Source organism: Cetorhinus maximus, chromosome 19 (genome assembly GCF_964194155.1).
Source record: "Cetorhinus maximus chromosome 19, sCetMax3.hap1.1, whole genome shotgun sequence".
Lineage (NCBI taxonomy): Eukaryota > Metazoa > Chordata > Chondrichthyes > Lamniformes > Cetorhinidae > Cetorhinus > Cetorhinus maximus.
The window spans coordinates 91,749,955-91,770,224 of NC_135897.1; the positions used below are offsets into that span (position 1 = coordinate 91,749,955).

The window sequence follows — 20,270 nt, forward strand, 5'->3', positions numbered from 1 at the left end:
CTCATAGATACAGACCCCTCTATTACTCTACAATAAATTCCAATAACATTATGAAAATTATTGTATCTTCCTGACACTGGTTCAGCCTCAATCATTAGGAACCAGGGATGGAGTCGGTAGCTAGGGAAGAGAGGTTGTGCTGATGACCAAAGACTACGGCTTTTGTCTTTCCAGCATTTAGTCAGATGAAACTCCTGTTCATCCAGTGCTGGATGTTAGATAAGCATGCTGATAATTAAAGACTGCAGAGGGGTTGGGAGAGCTTATGATGAGGTGGAGCTGGGTGCCTTCAGCATACATGTAAAAACTAACGTCGTGCTTTTGGATGATATCGCCAAGGGGCAGCATGTAGATGAGAAATGGGAGGGGGGTCAAAGATAGATCAAAAGGCCACAAATGGCATCTGGACCTTTGGGCTAGGAAATGAATAGCTATCCAGTGATCTGTTCCTGATCACCATCCTGCCAGAAATGTCCAGTGTGGTGGATTTCTGATAGAATTGGATCAAGCTCAGGAAGATTCCTTTAAGAGGTTAATATGCTGACCGTCACATTCTAGGCTCAGACAGCAACAGCCTGCATCTTCTCAGTTCCTTCAACATCGAAAACACGTAATTCACAGAGGAATGAGCAAAGCCAATGTCAACCCAAAGATGGAGAGATTAGGAGGGGTATCCAATCGTTAGATGGAAGGGATGGGTTTTAAGGAGGTTTTGTAAAGTGGGAGGGGTCGGTGAAGGAGTCTAGGGAGAAAATTCCAGAATGGGATGTAGGTGACTGAAGACTTGGCTGCTAATAGTGAGACGGAGGAAGAACAAGCTACCAGAGTCTGAGGAACAGACACAAGCTAGTGCCGTTTGGGGAAGGAGGTTACAGAGGTAGGGTTGAGTAAGATCATGGAGGAGTTTCATAACAACGACAAGAATTTTTAATTTAAGGCTCTTGGGGACTGTTGCCAGTGTAGACCAGCAAGGATGTGAGTGGGACTCCTGCCTAGTGAGTTTATTTAAACTTGCTTTAGTGTTTCAGGAGATTCATTGAGAGAAGTTTTTTTAAGGAACAAATCTCCCACCCCCAAACCCTACACGGCCTGGAAATATCGAGTGTTCACTTGCTTTGCTCTGGTGGGAGTGGAGATCTACTTTTCCAATGATCTTGTGAACCTGCAGACCACTTGAGATGGTAGAAAACTGGAACTATCTCCCCCACCCTCATCCCCAAAAAAATGGGAAAAGGGAGTTTTCTATGATCTGATTAAATGGCAGAACAGGCTCAAGGAACTGAATGGCCTCCTCCAGTTCATGCCCTTGTCTGATGCCGGATGCAGAATGGAGTGGATTGTAATGTAAACAGGAGAAAGATGGCACCAGGGCAGTCCTGGAGTAATACTCCCAATCTCATCACTCAAAGTCCGTTTACCTTGAAGATAATTTTGGAGATTTTTGCCTACCTGATTAGTTTGACTTGCAAAGGATTAACCCCTGAGGAGAACCTAGCATTTTGAGATTTAACCCTTAGAGCCTGTTGATGTTAAACAATTGTGGGGAGTCGGGGGAAGCCTTGTTGATTTGAAGAATTTTGGGGCATTCAAGAAACTGTTGTGTTTGTTCAGGTTGCTAAAGCCTTTCAGCAATGTGAAGTCACAGGGTCTGTGGGCAAAGTAGTCACATCATCAGGTGGCCAGCTTGGCTAGTAATGGAGAAGTCTCCTGGGTATTCAGTTGTTGAGTGGCACACCCGCTCTGAGTTAACAAAATCAGTCTGTGCACAGATTGGGGCAGAAGAGAGCTTGGTCTCAGAATCAAAGACACCAGACTTGGGCGTGCAAATACATTCTGCTTTTACCTAAGGACAGTAGTGGTTAGCTAGGGTTTAGCCTGACAGCAAGTTTGCCTAGAACTGTGCCAGAGTTGAGGTTCTGTTAGCTTATCAGGCTAGTGTGGGAGGTTGATAAATCTTACTGTGGGGATCATTATTCTCTCCATTCATGCAACTTGTGTACAAGAACACAAGAAATAGGAGCAGGAGGAGGCCATTCAGCCCCTTAAACCTGCTATGCCATTCAGTGAGATCATGGCTGATCTGATTTGTGGTCTTAACTCTACTTTCCTCTTTGCCCCACATAACCCTTTGATTCCCTTGTTGATCAAGAATGTCTTACACAGCCTTGACTATACTCAATGACCCAGCCTCCACTGCTCCCTCAGGAAGTTAATTCCAAAGACTAATGACTCCCCTGAGAGAGAATTTCTCCTCATCTCAGTCTTAAATGAGAGACCTCATATTTGAAACTGTGTTCCCTAGTTCTGGATTCCCCCACAGGAGGAATATAAACTGGATTGTTGGTTTACGAATGTGGCTTGTCTCACTGCACTGCCTTTCAGTCCACCTCTTATTTGTTCTTTCACGGGATGTGGGTGTCACTGGCTAGGCCAGCATTTTTTGCCGATTCCTAATTGCCCTTGAGAAGGTGGTGGTGAGCTGCCTTCTTGAACCGCTGCAGTCCATGTGGTGTAGGTACATCCACAGTGATGTTATGGAGGGAGTTCCAGGAGTTTTATCCAGCGACAGTGAAGGAATGGCCGATATATTTCCAAGTCAGGATGGTGTGTGGCTTGGAGGGGAACTTCCAGGTGGTAGTGTTCCCAGGCGTCTGCTGCTCTTGTCCTTCTAGGCGGTCATGGGTTTGGAAGGTGCTGTCGATGAAGTAGCCTTGGTGAGTTGCTGTACCTTGTAGGTGGTACGCATTGCTGCCACTGTGCATTGTTGGTGGGGGGGGGGGGTGCAGTGAATGTTTATGCTGAAATGCAGGACAATGCAGGCGGCATCACCTGTGAGGTTGCAGTGGCCGGTATGTGCGACAAGGCTTCAGTAACAATCCACGTTGACCTTGTCCCAGTTCTCTGGGGTGGAGACTCTTGCTGTTGCCTAGGCCTACCCGTGAAGGTTGGCAGCTTGTCCAAAGATACCAGTGAACACCCAGCAACCACAGCGCTCTACCAGCAGTAAGAATCGAATGCTTTCAGGAGTGGAGATCGCTGGCAGGAGGAAAAGGATAAAGCTCAAACCAAAGGTGCCCAATAAAATGCTGCAGATTCTGCAAATGCTACACAGAACCGTGGGAGTGGTGAAGTTTCCCGTCCAGATTTACAACTTCCCAAGATTGATAGAAGGAGACTTTCATGGTGGCTGATGGCCAAGGCTGGAGAGAAAGAAAGACGATCGGAATTGAAGATGATGAGGTGAGGCCAAGTTTCAGGTTTAAGAGACCGTAGGTCGAAGGGCAAAGCAAGGACTGGGTGTGCCATGGTGTCGTTTGAGACGGTGCAGTGTCTTTTTTCGTGTGTGTGCAAGGCAGGGTATTTAAGAGTTCACAGGAGCAAGGAGAAAGGCTCAGGGGACTATTGCCATGTTGATACAGAGTGTGAGTGGGGAGTCACTGTCATTTGCCAGGGAGCGGTCACAGTTACAGCGCGGGCAGTGCAGCTGTTAATGTGCACCCAGCAAAGTCTCACAAGCAGCCATGAGATTAATGAGCAGATAATTTGCTTTAGTGATGTTTATTGAGGGATCACACACACGCAGATACACCGTGTCAAGCTGCTTCATCAGCCAAACGATGCCCCACTTTGCCAGAATACTGCCCCAAACTGGTGCTGACGTCACTTTGCTGAGAGTTTTAATAATTTGGGAAATTGTCGTAAGGAGAACAGTGCCTGTGACTGGGTAACTCATTTGCTTCCTTAGAAACCCACCCTTCAAATGTATACCATGATGTCAGCCGCCACTCAGTTGGTGGCACTGTCACCTCCCAGACAAAAGGTTACAGGTTCAAGTCCCACTCGTGTTCCCAGTGCAGTACAGAGGGAATGTTGCCTTGTTGCATGCGCCATCCTTCAGATGAGACTTTAAACCATTGCCCCATCTGCCCTCTCAGGTGGATGTAAAAGATTCCATACACAATTTCGAGGAGCAGCGGAGTTCTCTCTGGTACCCTGGCCAATATTTATTCCAACATCACCGAAACAGATAATCTGATCATTTATCTCTCGTTCCTGTTTGTGGGAGCATGCTGTGTGTAAATTGGCTGCCACATTCCCTACACTACAACGAGAACTAGGGAGAAGTACAAATTGGCTGCTCTGTTTCCTACATTGTAACAGTGACTACATTTCAAAAGAAGTACTTAATTGGCTGTAAAGCACATTGAGATGTCCTGAGGTCATGAAAGGTGCTACAGAAATGCATCCCACACAGTAGCACATTCCTGTCATTGCGCAGCTTTGATACTCTCGGAGATTGTGTACAGACTATTAACTTGGAAGCTTTGTTCGGGCAATCTGGGTGTGAGACTCTTTGCACTGGGTGTGACATGTAAAGCTCCTGAGAGTGCAAAACAAAAACAGAAACAGAAATAACTGGAAAAACTCAACAGGTCTGGCAGCATCGGCGGAGGAGAGCACAGTTGACGTTTCGAGTTCTGTTGAAGGGTCATGAGAACTCGAAACGTCAACTGTGCTCTCCTCCGCCGATGCTGCCAGACCTGCTGAGTTTTTCCAGGTATTTCTGTTTCTGTTTTTGTTTTGGATTTCCAGCATCCGCCGTTTTTTTGCTTTTATTCCTGAGAGTGCAAGTTTGTTGAATACCGATGTTGCCCACAGCTCCAGACACACTGAATTCTTTCTATTGCAAGCTGTTTAATCCTGTTAAATGCAAGATCTTAGGTGTTGCTGCACTTTCCTAAATGCTCATCCAAGTTATTGAAGTCTTTAACAGGAGGGGGAACACAAGGGTAATCAGACTGCTCGGAGTATACTATAGACACCCAAACAGTGAGAGGGAAATAGAAAAGGTAGTATGAAGGCAAATTGCTGAGAAGTGCAGAAACAATAGAGCAGTAATAGTAGGACATTTCAACTACCTAATATTAATTCAGTGTAAACTGTATAGGGGGTGCAGAATTATTAAAATACTTTCAGGAGAACCTTTTTAGCCGTTGTAGCAAACCCAAGAAGAGAAGTGATAGATCTCAGAATGGCAGTATTTTCCAGTGCAGGAGGCCATTCGGCCTATCGTGTCTGCACTGGCTTTCCAAATTAACAATTTAATTAGTGCCGCTCCCCCACCTTGTCCCCATAACCCTGCACGTTCTTCCTTTTCAGATAACAGTCTAATTCCCTTCTGAATGCCTCAATTGAACCTGCCTCCACCACACACACAGGCAGAGCATTCCAGACCCCAACCACTCACTGCGTGAAAAAGTATTTTTCTCGCTTTTGCTTCTCCTGCAAATTACTTTTAAATCTGTGCCCTCTCGTTCTTGGCTCTTTCATGAGTGGGAACAGTTTTTCCCTATCTACTCTGTCCAGCATTTAGTTTTGGGGAATGCAGGTATCAGAGTTATCAGTGGCAGAGCAGTTTAGTGCATTTTAGGGTAGTTATGGGAAAGGATAAAGATATAAGTTTTAAACTGGGGAAAGGCCAGTTTTATTAAGCTGCGGTGTGATTTGGGAAACGTGAATGGGAAACAGCTACTTGAAGGTAAATTGGTGTCGGAGCATTGGAGAAGGAGAAAGAGAGAATTCAGAACCAATATGTTCCCACAAAGGGAACTCCAAAATCTAGACCCCACACCCCACCCGATGTCAAAGTGCACAAGGGACAAGGGGTAGAATATAACAAAAATAAGAGAGCTTATATCAGATCCCAAGATTCAATATTGCAGAAAGCCCAATTCATTCTTTACGGGAGTATAGAAAGTGCAGCGGTGAAACGAAAACAGAAATTGGGAAAGCAGAGAGAGGGCATGGAAAAATATTAGCAAGTGAAATGAAGGAAAATCCAAAGATGTTTAATATGATCATAAAGAGCAAGAGAGTAACTAAGGAAAGGGTAGGGCCTATTAGGGAGCAGAAAGGTAACATGTGTGAAGGCGGATGTGGGCATGGTTCTTAATGAATATTTTGCATCTGTTTTCACAAAAGAGAGGAACAAAGCAGGTATTGTCGTTGAGGAGGACTGTGAAATATGGGATGATAAACAGATTGAGGGAGGAAATGTTAAGGTATTTTAACATCCTTGAAAATGGATAAACCACCAGCCCAGAGGAAGTGTTTCCCAATTTGCTAAGGGAAGCAAGGGAAGAAATAGTGGAAGCTCTGGGCATTATTTTCCAATTAAACCTGGCTACAGGCGTGGTACTGGAGAACTGCCTAAAAAAGAGGGAAAGGGATAGCCTGAACCAGCCTAACTTCAGTGATGGACACATTATTGATTAAAATTTGAGACAGTATAAATTATAATTTAATATAATTATATATTCAAGGAAAGCCATGTGGATTTGCTATGGGGAGGGTTGTATCCGATTAAATTTATTGAATTTTTTGAGGAGATGAGGAGGGTTGATGAGGGTAGCGGATTTGGTGTCATCTACCTGGGTTTTAGCAGGGCTTTTGACTAGATTCCATTCGACAGACTAGTCAGAAAATTAAAAATTAAAAGCTCATGGGATCCAAGAGAATGTGGTAAATTGGTTTAAAAATTGCCTCAGAGGCAGGGAAGCATCCTTGAAAATGGTGATCGATGAATGTTTTTGCGACTGGGAGGTTGTTTCCAGTGAGGTCCCACAAGGGTCAGGGTGAGTCTCTTGCTATTGGTGTGTACAAAACAATGATTTAGACTTGCAGTTAAGGAGCATGATTAAGAAGTTTGCAGATTGTGCAAAAATTAGCAATGTGTTGATAGTGAGGAAGAAAGCTGTAGATTGCAGGAAGATATCAATGGACTGGTCAGGTGGACAGAGAAGTGGCAAATGGAATTCAATCCGGAGACATGTGAGGAATGAACTGCTGGGGTTTTTATGACGATGCAGCAGCTCATGGGGAGAACAAACTAGGTAAGGGAATACACAATAAATGGTGGGATTCTGAAAAGTGTAGAGGAACAGAGGAATCTTGGGAGTGTAATTCTACAGATCCCTGAAGGTATCAGGACAGGTGGTTAAAAGGGCATATAGGATACTTTATTCACCCAGGAACAAAATATGAGCAGGGAGGTTATGCTAGAACTATATAAAACACTATTTAGACCGCAGCTAGAGAACATGTACAGTTCTGATCACCACATTACGGGAAGGATGTGATCACACTGCAGAGGGTACACCGAGGATGTATGAGGATGTTATCAGGAGTAAAGAATTTTAGCCATGAGGAAAGATTGGATTGGTTGGGGTTGTTTGGAACAGAGGAGGCTGAGAGAGGTTTAATTAAGGTCTATAAAATTATGAGGGGCCGATATCGAGTGCATAGGAAAGACCTATTTCCCTTAGGTCAATAAGCAGGGGGCATAGATTTAAAGTAATTGGTAGAAGGATTAGTGGGGAGCTGAGAAATGCTTTCACCCAGACTGTGGTGATGGTCTGGAACTCACTGCCAGAAAGAGTGGTAGAGGCAGAAGCCCTCATCACATTCTAAAAAAAAAAATACTTGAATATGCACTTGAAGTGTCGTAACCTACAGGGCTACAACTCCAGAGTTGGAAGGTACAATTAGACTGGATAGAGCCATAAATCTTTCTATGTTTCACTTGTTTAACATTATGGACTGAAGGAGAACCTTGGCTCAGTGTGTTGTGCAGTTCAGCATGAGTCAGTGGTCATGGGTTCAAGATCCACTGCAGAAACTTGAGCCAGTGATATGGGCCAACACTCCTGGTGGCAGCGCTGAGAGAGTCTTGCACTTTTGGAGGTGATGATTTTTGGATGAGGCATTAAATAGAGGATCCGGCTACACACTCAGATGGAAGTGTAAGATCCTGAAGCCGCTATTTCAAAGAAGCGCAGGAGACCAGTCCTTGGTGCCTTGGCCAATATTTAACCCTCAGCCAGCATGAGCAAAAACAGATTAGCTGCTCATGATCATATTTCTGACTGTGGGATCTTGCAGTGCACAAATTGGCTATTGTTTTTCCCACGTTACAACCCTTCAAGAGTACCTCATTGGCTGTGAAGCACTTTGGGACGCCCTGAGATTGTCCAAGAAACTTTCTTCTCTGTAGGCCTTTGGTTTACTCTCCGTGATGTTCTGTACCCGTTGCACTGTGACTCCGTAACTTCTGCCTATATATCAATGTGTTTTTCATCCATTCTGTTGCATGCTGAACTGTTGAGTCCTTTCATTTCTGTGTTTACCGAAGGTGAACTGTTGCCGAGTCTGGCATGGTGTTAGTTTGGTAGTTATAACCAGTCTGAACGATGTGACCTCAGGCCTTGCCTTTAACAACGCCAACTTGCATTGATGTAGTGCCTTTAGCATGATACAACACCCATCAGTATTTGGGATGTGGGCGACAGTGGCATTTATTATCCCATTCCAAATTACCTTGAGATGTGATATGACTGAGGGGCCACTCTGATGGTAGTTAATGTTTGCGTTGGTTTCAGACTGGAGTTTTACATAGATCCTGACCTGGCGAAGAAGGCAGGTTTGTTTTCCCTAAAGGACATGAGTGAACTGCTTGGGTTTTTATGACTATCCAACAGCTCATGGCCACTTACTAATTCTTTCTGTTTCTCGGTGAAGTTAAATTCTCAAAATGCCATGGTGAGATTAAATTCCACTGTATTCTCTGGATTGCTAGTTCAGTAACATAACCCCTACATTCCCAAAACCTGTCAAGGCTGGGACAGGGTATCCCAGTCACTCCACGAGTATTGTCATACTTTGATGTTTGGGAGCGAAGTCTATAACTATGTAGCTTGAGGGTGAGGCTCTGATTTTCCTGGGGGGAGGCGGAACTTTCCAATGGTGCGTTGCAGCACAAAGGAAGTGAGTTGGACCGTCAATTCTGGGGTCGCAGCCATCAAATTGCTGGGATTGAAAGGCCACTGCTCCCAATTCACCATCATCTTCACTGCGGCGTGCTCTAGGTAGGATTGGAGGAACTTTCCAACCGCACCATCGGTGCCAAGCGGTGAAATTTAGGGCACATGCCAGTGATTTCACTGCTGTAGAAAACCCGGGCCTTTGGCACCCTGACTGTGTCCTGCTTTTTGTGGGTGGAGGATTTGTCCTCATGGGGTTGCTGAACGTGTGGACCGCTTGTCGCAGAGTCAATGCCTGGTTTATGCTGAGTTTGCAAAAAGCATTTGGCTGACTTTCATTACCTCTCCTTTCCAACCCAGGGAAGGGGTGGAATTTGACCAGGCCTCTGAGCTGTGATTGGACTTGGCTGTTGACCAATGACTGTTGCTGTAAAATGTGACAGTGTATGCGAGGAGTGTTGCTTCATGTGTGCGTGTACAAATTGTTTTGAGTGCAGATTTCAGGTTTGGCTGTGCTGCAGTCCCCATCTAATCTTGGTAATGACCTTCATTTAAAATAAGTTCACCATCCAGCTTTTCTTGGTCTGATTTCCAGCACAGAACTCCATTTGTTTATTTTCCTTTTTCTTTAATCACTGCAGGTACCTGATGAGATGGAGACACAGATTGTTGCCAAATCAAACTCCAGAAAGAGACGGAAGGACGGAGCAGGATCCAATGGCACCACGGACGACGAAGACGCCAGCCCAATGAAAATCGCACGACCCGTAAGTCTGAGACTGATGCAACGTGCCAGCTAACGAGACCTTATTGTTCAATAGAATGACTGGGTACACTATGATAAAGGTTGTCAGAATTGACTTCAGTCTAGTAGTAGGGTATTTACCTGGCAGCTGTTTAAAATCTGGAAGGATTGTGCCTCATTTATTACATAGAATTATACAGCCATTCAACCCAACTTGTCCTTGCTGGCGTTTATGTCCTCATGAGTCCACATCTCACCCCATCAATATATGCATCGGTGCTATTCGCCTCAGCCACACCTGATAGCAAGTTCCACATTCTGACCAGTCTCTGGGTAAAGAAGTTTCTTCTGAATTCCTTGTTGGATTTATGAATGATCATCATGGCCTCTAGCTTTGGTTTCCCTCACAACTGGAAACAACTTCTGTGTCTACTCTATCAAACCCTTTCGCAATTTTAAAAACCTCTAATAGGCCATCCCTACATCTTCTCTTCTCCATAGAAAAGAGCCCCAGCCTGTTCAATTTGCCCTATTAGTTATAACCTCTCAGTTCTGGTATCAGTTTTGTAAGTCTTTTGGCCCCTTCACTGGTGTCCATCTATCATTTTATAATATGGAGACTAGAATTGTGAACAGTAACTCCAAGTGTTGTCTAATCAAGGTTTGATGCAAGTTTAATATAACTCCTCTACTTTTCAGTTCTCTCTCTCTCTCTCACTAGGAATGAACCCCAGTGTTGTGTTTGCTTTTTTATAGCCTAGTTAACACTTTTAGTGCTTTGTGTATCTGTACCCCGAGGTCCCTCTGTTCCTCAGTCATATTAGGCGCTTATTATTCAGGCAGTGTATGCTCTCCTTATCCTTCCAGTCAAAATGCACCACCTCAGAATTATCTATATTGTAATTAATTTGCCAACTACACACACATTCTGAAAGTTTATTAATGTCATATTTATTTTATCTTTCCTCATTGTTAACTGCATCTCCTAATTTGGTGTTGTCTGCAAATTTTGAAATTGTATTTCTAATTCTGAGTTTAAATTGTTCATTTAAATGGTGAACAACAATGGAAGACTGCTTCCTACCTTTTGCCATTCTGATTAGCTGCCCTTAACTCTTACACACCTCTTCCCCCTCTGTGCCTTGGTCAGAATGGCTTTTGGCAAGTTGCCTTTGGTGCAGTATTGGTGTTGATAGCTATTTAGCTCTAACTTCAGGCCTGAAAAGGATCTGGCCCCTGATCTCCTGGCCTGCCCATTAAGGCCCGGAGTGTGATTTGTGACATTGCTGGCCCCTCATTGGTGGAAGCTCCAGTTGCAAAAAGCTACTGCAAAGCTGAAGTGCACTTGCAGGAATTGCAGCATCCCTATTGCAGGTCAGCTGGGCATAGGTGTGCTATATGTCTGAACTAACAACTCATTGGTCGTGGGTTCAAATCCCACCCATGGCTAGTGTTTTTTTTTCAAAAAGAAAAATATTTCTGCACATGTTTTGCAACCCCAAAGCACTTTATAGCTTTGAAGTACTTGTTGAAATGTAGTCACTGCTGTAATATAGGAAACTCAGCAGCCAATTTGGGCACAGCAAGATTCTAAAAACAGCAATAAGTTAATCTGTTTTAGTGGTGGTTGAAGGATAAACTTTGGCCCTGGACATTGGGGATTACTCCACTGCTCTTCTTCAAAATAATTCGGTGGGATCTTTTACCTCCATCTCAGAAGGCAGATGGGGCCTCAGTTTAACGTCTCCACTGAAAGACGGCACCTCTGCTGCTGCGGCACTCTCTCAGGAGAGCATTAGCTTGAATTCCATGCTCAAGTCTCTGGCGTAGGACTTGAACCCATGACCCACTGAACCAGGCGCAAGAAGACTGCCCACAGAGCCGTGGCCGACACTGAGCGGCTAGTACCAACGGGGTGATCTCCCAGTGCCTTCAGGAGAGGAGAGAACAAAAGATGTCTTCACTAAGCATAGAAGTGGCTGACTTATTGTGAGACATTTGTGATAAGAAAGCTATTCTTGATAATACAACCAGCCATAAAACACATCGCTAATTGTTCTTACACTGTGTATTGACGTTAGGTTCAAGGCTAGAGTTTCAATGACAGTTGTACAAAGCAAAATGTTCTGAATTTTTTACAGAATTATGGAACATCCTGATATTGATACAGGCCATTCAGCCCATCTAGTTCTTGTGGGTTCTTTTTCACTTGAGCCCACTCTGCCCCTCATCAATTTTTTAATTCTTTCATGGAATGCGAGTGTCGCTGGAAAATCCGACAGTTATTATTCATCCCGAACTGCCCTTGAGAAGGTGATGGTGAACTGCCTTCTTGAACTGCTGCAGTCCATCTGGAATACGTACATCCACAGTGCTGTTAGGAAGAGAATGCCAGGATTTTGTCCCAGAAATTATGAAGGAATGAAGATGTATTTCCATAGATGTTCTAGTACATAAGTCTCAAAAAGTTAGTATGCAGATACAGCAAGTAGTTAAGAAGGCTAATGGAATGCTATCCTTTATTACGAGAGGGATTGAATGTAAAAGTAAAGATGTTATGCTTCAGTTATACAGGGCATTGGTGAGACCGCATCTTGAATACTGTGTGCAGTTTTGGTCTCCTTATGTAAATGCATTGGAGGCAGTTCAAAGGAGGTTTACTAGATTGATACCTGGAATGAGTGGGCTGTCTTATGAGGAAAGGTTGGACAGACTGGGCTTGTTTCCACTGGTGTTTAGAAGAGTGAGGGGTGATTTGATTGAAGTATACAAGATCCTGAACAGTCTTGACAAGGTGGACGTGGAAAGAATGTTTCCTCTTGTGGTTGAGTCCAGAACTAGGGGGGCATGGTTTTAAAATTAGGGGTCCTTTTTAGGACAGAGATGAGGATAATTTTTTTTCTCTGAGGGTTGTGCGACTTTCGAACTCTCTGCCTGAGAAGGTGGTGAAGGCGGGGTCATTGAATATTTTTAAGGCAGAGGTAGATAGATTCTTGTCAGGCAAGGGAATCAAAGGTTATCGGGGTTAGATGGGAATGTGGAAATCGAAACACAAGATCAGCCATGATCTTATTGAATGGCGGAGCAGGCTCGAGGGGCTGAATGGTCTACTCCTGTTCCTATTTCTTATGTTCTTAAAGTGGTGTGTTGTACTTGATTTGGAGGAGAGCAAGGAAGTGGTGGTGTTCCCATGTGCCTGTTACTCTTGTCCTTATACATGGTAGAGACCAAAAGCTTGGGTAATGCCATCTCTGAATCAGTGGATCATGGGTTCAGGTCCCTCTCTAGAGACTTGAGCATGAAATCCAAGCTGAGAGAGTGCCGCAACATCAGAGATGCTGTCTTATAGATGAGACATTAAACAGAGGCCCATCTGCCCCCTCGGATGGAATAAAAGGTGTCACAGTACTATTTCGAAGAAGAGCAGGGCGTGTTCTCTCCAGTGTCCTGGGCCAAAATTTATCCCTCAACCAATATCACTAAGAAACAGATTATCTGATTGCTGTTTATGGGATCTTGCTTTGCCCAAATTGGCTGCTGCATTTCCTACATTACAGCAGTGATTACACTTCACTTGGTGCATTGTATAATGAATCTTATAGATGGCATGCACTGCTGCCGTTGTGTGTTGGTGGTGGAGGGAGTGAATGTTTAAGGTGATGGATGGGGTGCTGATCAAGTGGGCTGCTTTGTCATGGATGATGTTGAGCTTCTTTAGTGTTATTGGAGCTGCATTCATCCAGGCAAGCAGAGTATCCCATCACACTTCTGACTTGACAGAATGATTACAGCATAGGAGGCCAATCGGCCCATCATACCTGTGCTGGTTGTCTGAAGGAACAGTTCACCCAGTGCCATTCCTCTGCCTCCCTGCAGCCCTGCACGTTCTTCTTTTTCAGATAACAATCCGATTCCCTCTAAATGCCTCGATTTAATCTGCCTCTACCACACTCCTGGGCAGTGCATTTCAGCTCCTGAAAAAGGTTTTCTTTCTGTGGCCATTGCTTCTTTTGCCAATCAGCTTAAATCTGTGCCCTCTTGTTCTCGAACCTTCCGCCAATGGGAACAATTTCTCCTTATCCACTCTTTCCAGACCCCTCATGATTTTGAACACCTCCATCAAATCTCCTCTTAACCTTCTCTTCTCCAAGGAAAACAGCCCAACTTTTCCAATTTATCTACATAACTGAAGCTTCTCATCCCTAGAATCATTCTCATGAATCTTTTCTGCACTCACTCTAATGGCTTTACCCCCTTGCTAAAGTGTGGTGCCCAGGACTGGACGCAATACTCCGGCAGAGGTCAAACTAGTGTTTTGTACAAGTTTAACACAAACTCCTTACTTTTGTACTCTATGCCCATATTGATAAAGCCCAGGATGCTTTATTCACTGCTCTCTCAACCTGTTCTGCTGCCTTCAATGACGTATGCATATATATACCCAGGTACCTCTGCACCTGCACCCCCTTCAGAATTGTACTCTTTATTTTATATTGTCTCTGCATTCTTTTAGCCAAGAGAATCACTTCACACTTCTCTGTATTAAATTTCATCTGCCGTTTAACCACCCAACTCGTGTATGCAATTTTGAAGTTCTACACTCTCAATGCTTCCAAATTCTGTTTCTTCCGCAAATTTTGAAATTGTGCCCTGTACCAAAGTCTAAATCATTAATATATATCAGGCAAAGCAAGATCCCAACACTGACCCCTGGAGAACTCCACTACAAACCTTCTCTAGCCCAAAAAACATTCATTAACCACTGCTGTCTGTTTCCTGTCACTCAGCCAATTTTGTATCCATGTTGCTAATGCTTCTTTTATTCCATGGTTTAACTTTGCTCACAAGTCTGCTGTGTGGCACTTTATCAAATATCTTTTGGTAGTCCATGTACACCACATCAGCAGCATTACCCTCATCAACCCTCTGTTACCTCAACAAAAAGCTCGATTTTCCCAAAACAAATCCTATTGGATTTCCTTAATTAACCTGCGTATTTCCATGTGACAATTAATTTTGGCCCGAATTATCATTTCTAGAAGTGTCCCCACCACTGAGGTTAAATTGACTGACCTGTAGTTGCTGGGCTTATCTTAACACCCTTGTTCAAAAAAGGGTGTAACATTTGCAATTCTCCAGTCCTCTGGAACTGTCCCTTAGTCTAAGGAAGATTGGAAAATTATGGCAGTGCCTCCATAATTTCCACTGTCAGTTCCCTCAGTATCCTTGGATGCATCTCACTTGGTCCTTGCACCTTATCAACTTCAAGTACAGACAGCCTATTCAATACCCACTCCTTATCAGTTTTAAACCCCATTAAGTGTCTGAATTACCTCCTCTTTTACCATGACCTGGGCAGCATCTGGCTTCTTGGTAAAGACAGATGCAAAGTATTCATTTAATACCTCTGCTATGCCTTCTGCCTCCACGTGTAAATACCCTTTTTGGTCCCTAATTGTCCCACTCCACCTTTTTACTATTTATGTGTCTATAGATGACTATTCAATCCCTTTTTTTGTTGGCTGTCTGTCTCTTTTCATACTTCCTCTTTGCTTCTCTTATTTGCTTTTTCAATTCCTCTCTGAACCTTCTAAGTTCAGCTTGGTTCTCAGTTGTATTAACCACCTGACATCTGTCATAAGCACACTTTTTCTGCTTTATTTTAATTTCTAACACTTTCATCATCCAGGGAGCTCTGGATTTGTTTGCCCTACCTTCCTGGGAATATTCGTTGACTGTGCCCAAATTATCTCTTCTTTAAAGGCATCCCGTTGTTCAGTTACAGTTCTGCCTGCTAACCTTCAATTCCAATTTATCTGGGTCAGATCCATTCTTACCCCACTAAATTTGACTTTCCCCAGTTAATTATTCTTACTCTGGCGTGTTCTTTGCCCTTTTCCATCGCCAACCGAAACCTTACAACACAATGATCACTGTTCCCTAACTGATCTTCGACTGACACTTGGTCTACCTCATTCCAAGAACCAGGTCTAACAATGCCTTTTTTCTTTAAGATAAAAGCAAAGTACTGCGGATGCTGGAAATCTGAAACGAAAACAGAAAATGCTGGAAAAACTCAGCAGGTCCAGCAGCACCTGAGGAGAGAGAAACAGAGTTAACATTTCGAGTCCGTATGACCTTTCTTCAGATACTCGCCAACCAGTCAACTCTCAGCCTTTTTGTGATCTCTGTTTGATTTTTTTTTAAAAACCTTTTCAAACTCCGACATGTCCAGATCCACTTCAGCTCCTGACTCTCTCCTCAGGACTTGTGCCTTGCGGATGGTGGACTGGCTTTGAGGCGTTGGGAGCGGAGTTACTTGACGCAGAATTCCCAGCCTCTGACTTGCTCTTGTTGCCACAGTATTCATGTGTCTGGTCCAGTTCAGTTTCTGGTCCGTGGTGACCCCCAGAATGTTGACTTTGTGTGATCCCTAATAGCCTTTCAAAACAGCTTATGGAGTCTTCTTCAACAAGAGTTTCCATGAGGGGAATCCAGACTCTGACCAGCTGCTGTGTGGAAACTGTTTTCTAACCTGCCCTTGACCTCTTTGCACAATTGACAAATTTGATCCCTCTTGTTATAATTTAACATGTTCCGACTCTTAAGCGGTCAGGTTACCAATTAATGATTGTTGACTGGATGCTTTCCTGATTGGTTGGACCAACCATGTGGCTGACTACAATCTAGATGTCGGCACCTAGGAACTGGAGGAAGCCATTCATCAAGCCTATGCCTTCATTCAAATTTTCAACTCCATTTACCCGACTTTGCTCTCTATTCCTGGGTACCTTTACCCAACAAATATCTATTGAGATCTCCAGTTGACCCTCACCGTCCACAAACCTTCAGCAAGGAAAGCATCAGATTTCCACTGCCCTCTGTGTGAAGAAGTGCTTCCTGACATCGCCCTTGAACAGCCTGTCTCTAATTTTAAATTGTGTGTCCTCATTCTGATTTCTTCCCACCCAAGGAAATAGTCTCTCTGTATTTAACCCATCAAACCCTTTAATCATTTTAACTATCTCGATCAGCTCACCTCTCAGCTCCCTGCCCCCCCCACCAAACTCAGTTGAATGCAAATCAAGTTTATGCAACCTCTGCTCATAACTTAACTCCTTAAGCCCCGATATTGTTCTGTTGAACCTGTGCTGTGTCTCCTGCAAGACCGGCCTATCCTTCCCGAGGTGCTTTGCCCAAAATTGAATGCAGTTCAGTAAATGAGGTCTAAGCAGAGGTCTGCTGCTGAAGCATCATTCCAGTTCCTCAACTTTGTATTCCAGCCCCCTAGAGATAAAGACCCTCAGAGATGAAGATGAGGGGAAGTTGCCAGTGAATATGTTGGTTTTTGTTACATCCTGATGCCTAGCTATTATAGCAAAAAGATGGAAAATTCATTGATTGTACAAAACCAAGCGCAAATCTTATGAATACGGTGCCTTATATCTGTTAACTGTACATTTGCTCAGCCTCCAGAATCTCAGGTTTCTCCGTTCTCAACAGCCTTTTGCCTTCCATGAAGCTCCCTACCATGTGACCTTTGACTTCTCTATACTTACTCTGTTGCTGGTTGGAACTGCCAGTGGTCGGAGGTTGGGGAGATGCCGAGCAGCCCATCATCCAGTGTGATGTTCCTCAATTTCCTGGCTGGCTGTGCCTTGACGGTGTGCCCGAGCGTGACAGTTTTGCCGAAGCTGGATTTAAGTGGACTCAAGAAATTGAGTCTATTTCTTTTGGCAATTCCCTAGGATCCCAGTTGACCAGTTATTCAATCTTAACCCCTCCAGTGGATTCCTGCCAGTCACCGGATTCTCTCTCTGCACCGTTTCCATTACAGACCCTCTCGCAGCCGGCACCCTTCGCGGCCGAGAATGGAGTGAAGAGCGAGAAAGTGTATGAGCGCGTGACGTTGGAAGAAGCAAGGATTGGGACTCCCTGTGAGTATAGAAACCACTGCCTTTATCCGTGGCTTTCTGTTCCCCCCCACCCCCCCCCCAAACAAAACCACCTTTGCAGAAGATTAGTTAGGGAGAAGGGGAAAACAAGCTAATTGGACTGCACCTTGAGTAACTGCTTTCAGTTCTGGACACCAGACCTCAGGAGAGAGAAACTGACCCTGGAGGGTCCTGCAGTGCAGATTCACCAGAATAAAACTTGCAGGGGGCGGGGAGGGGGGGGCGCTGCTAAAAGGGTTGAATTATGTGGGCAGGCTGCATAGGTGAAATTTGTATTCCCTTAATTAGAGAAGATTAAGGAGTAACCGAATTGATAGGATTAAGATGATTCATGGATTCAATGGGTTACATAGAAACCATTTTGTCTATTGGGTGGAGTCCAGAGCGAGGGGACATAAACCCTAAAACCAGAACTAGGCTGTTCAATGATGTCAGGAGACACTTCTTCACACAAAGGGTGGTGGAAATATGGAATTCTCTCTCCTTCAGAAAAGCTGTTGGAAGTTGGGAGTCGATTGACGGTTTCAGAACTGAGGTTGTTAGATTTTTGTTAGTTAAGCGTGGTGATGGTTACACAATCGTGCACTTCAACCATGGCCGCCTCTTGTTCCAACTTTGGCTCTTGGGTGGACCAGATTTGATGTCTAACGATGGAGATCTCAGTTGGGCAAGATAGCTAGTGAGGGCAGGTATGATTTGGTAACCCGCCTGTGGAGATGCACAGAGCTGTTGACTCTGTAGTTTAATTCCCAGGATACCACTGGGTAAAGTAGCGTTCTTTTATTCCAGTGATGTGGGAGCCACAGCATTTATTGGCAACCCCTGGGTGTGGTAGCATACTGGTTATGTTAATGGACTGATAACCCAGAGGCTTGGACTAAACGAGACGTGAGTTCAAATCCCATCGTGGCAGCTGGGGAATTTAATTTTTTTAAATTTCGTAAAATTAAAAGCCAGCATCAATAATGATGGCCACAAAACCATGACCTTGTCCTAAATACCGATCTTTACTGTGATCCTTACCCACTCAGGCCTATACCCACAGCAACTACCCTCTGAAGATTCAAGAAAGCTGCTCACCATTGCTTTCTCAAGGGCGATCAGGGATGGTAAGAAATGCTGACCTAGCCAGCAACACCCACTCCCCATGAAAGTAAATTTTAAAAAATGGCCCAGCAAGCCACTCAGTTGTGTTCAAGAAGGCAGCTCACCACCACTTTTTCTCGAGGGCAGTTAGGGATGGACAATAAATCCTGGCCTTGCCAGTGACACTGTTGTCCCGAGAATAATAGATTGATACAGCACAGTAGGAGGAGATTTGGCCCATCATGCCCATGTTGGGAATTAATGAAAAAAGACACTGATGATGTGATGACGTGCTGTGTAAGTGAAAATCTTTCTTCTGCTTTCAGTGGATCGCCCAGTTCGAGTTTATGCCGACGGAATCTTCGATCTGTTTCACTCTGGACACGCGCGGGCGCTGATGCAGGCCAAGAGCCTTTTCCCAAACACACATCTAATAGTAGGCGGTAAGGAAGGAGCTGTAACGGTCAGTGGGAATATTTGTTGTCTTATTAACGTTCCTTACTGATTGACTCATTAAATAGCAGCTTGATTTGTTTGGTGGCACTCTTGCCCGCAGGGTCAGAATGTCCAAGTCCCACTTGAGAAACCTGAACACAGAATACAGGCTGACACTCCCAGTGTAGGTACTGAGGGAGTGCTGCACTGTTGGAGATTTCTTGTTTGAGAAGATATGTTAAGATCAAGATTCCTGCCTCCGTGGGCGAATCTAAAAGATCCATTGGAAGAAGAGGTAAAGGATGCCCCCGGGCCTACGTTCCTCCCTCAACCAACGCCATCTAAGATAGCTTAACTTGTCATTTGCTGTAATTTGGGATCTTGCTATGCATAATTTGGCTGTCATTTTCGCCGAAATATCAGTGACTGCGCTTCAGAAGTACAGCACAATTGTGAAATGCCTGGGGACATACTGAGGCAGGCAAAGGTGCTATATAAATGCAAGTGCTTTTCTTTTCCGTTATTTTTAACTGGTGGTGTGTAGGACCCTGCTGCCTGGCAGGCAGAATCAGCTGAAAACTCACTTCAGTTCCGAGTTTCCACTTTTGCCACATTGAAGCAGCTTATAAGAAAACAAAATGGCAGCTCCATCATACTTTTCAGCAGCAGTCTGGAGGGAAAGAAGAGGTTGAAATATTAACTTATGTTTATTATATCAGGAGTGTTGGTCCATTGGGTAGCTCTCTCCCATCTAAGTCAGAAGATTGTAAGCCCAAAGTCCAAGCTGATGCTTCGGTATAGGATTGAGGGAGTGCTGCAATGTCAGAGGTGCCATCTTTCCGACGAGGTGTTAACCCAAGACTCTGTCTGCCCTCTCGGGATGTAAAAGACCTCACCGTCACTATTTTGAAGAAGAGCAGGGGGTTCTCCCTGGCCAATATTTATCCCTCAGCCAACATCACTTAAATAATTATCTGGTCTTTATCACATTGCTGTTTGCGAGAGCTTGCTGTATGCAAATTGGCTGCGTGTTTCTGACATGTGAACAGTAACTACACTCTAAAAGTACTTCATTGGCTGTGAAGCCTTTTGTAATATCCTTAGATTGCGAAAGGCGCTGAAGATGGCGTTTTATCTTGGATGCTGAATGGTCTGCTTGCGAGTTTCCACTCTTTTCTGTTTCTGATTCACTAGCACTTGAAGTTAGTTTCTTCTTCAGTAGCAGTCACT

The 20,270-nt window shown here is 44.3% G+C and overlaps 1 protein-coding gene across 3 annotated transcripts in view; it reads left to right on the forward strand.

Annotated features, from left to right (window-relative positions):
• LOC144694033 (choline-phosphate cytidylyltransferase A-like) overlaps nucleotides 1–20,270 on the forward strand; it is a 56,691-nt gene that overhangs the window by 9,973 nt on the left and 26,448 nt on the right. The window contains exons 1-4 of one of the 3 annotated variants that reach the window (XM_078564382.1): nucleotides 9,334–9,356; nucleotides 9,461–9,586; nucleotides 17,402–17,501; nucleotides 18,932–19,048. In XM_078564382.1, coding sequence (XP_078420508.1) covers nucleotides 9,473–9,586; nucleotides 17,402–17,501; nucleotides 18,932–19,048 — 331 coding nt within the window. In that variant the 5' untranslated portion in view covers nucleotides 9,334–9,356; nucleotides 9,461–9,472. Of the gene's footprint in view, nucleotides 1–9,333; nucleotides 9,357–9,460; nucleotides 9,587–17,401; nucleotides 17,502–18,931; nucleotides 19,049–20,270 lie in introns of those variants that run through there. The other 2 variants (XM_078564379.1, XM_078564380.1) reach the window with 2 other exon arrangements.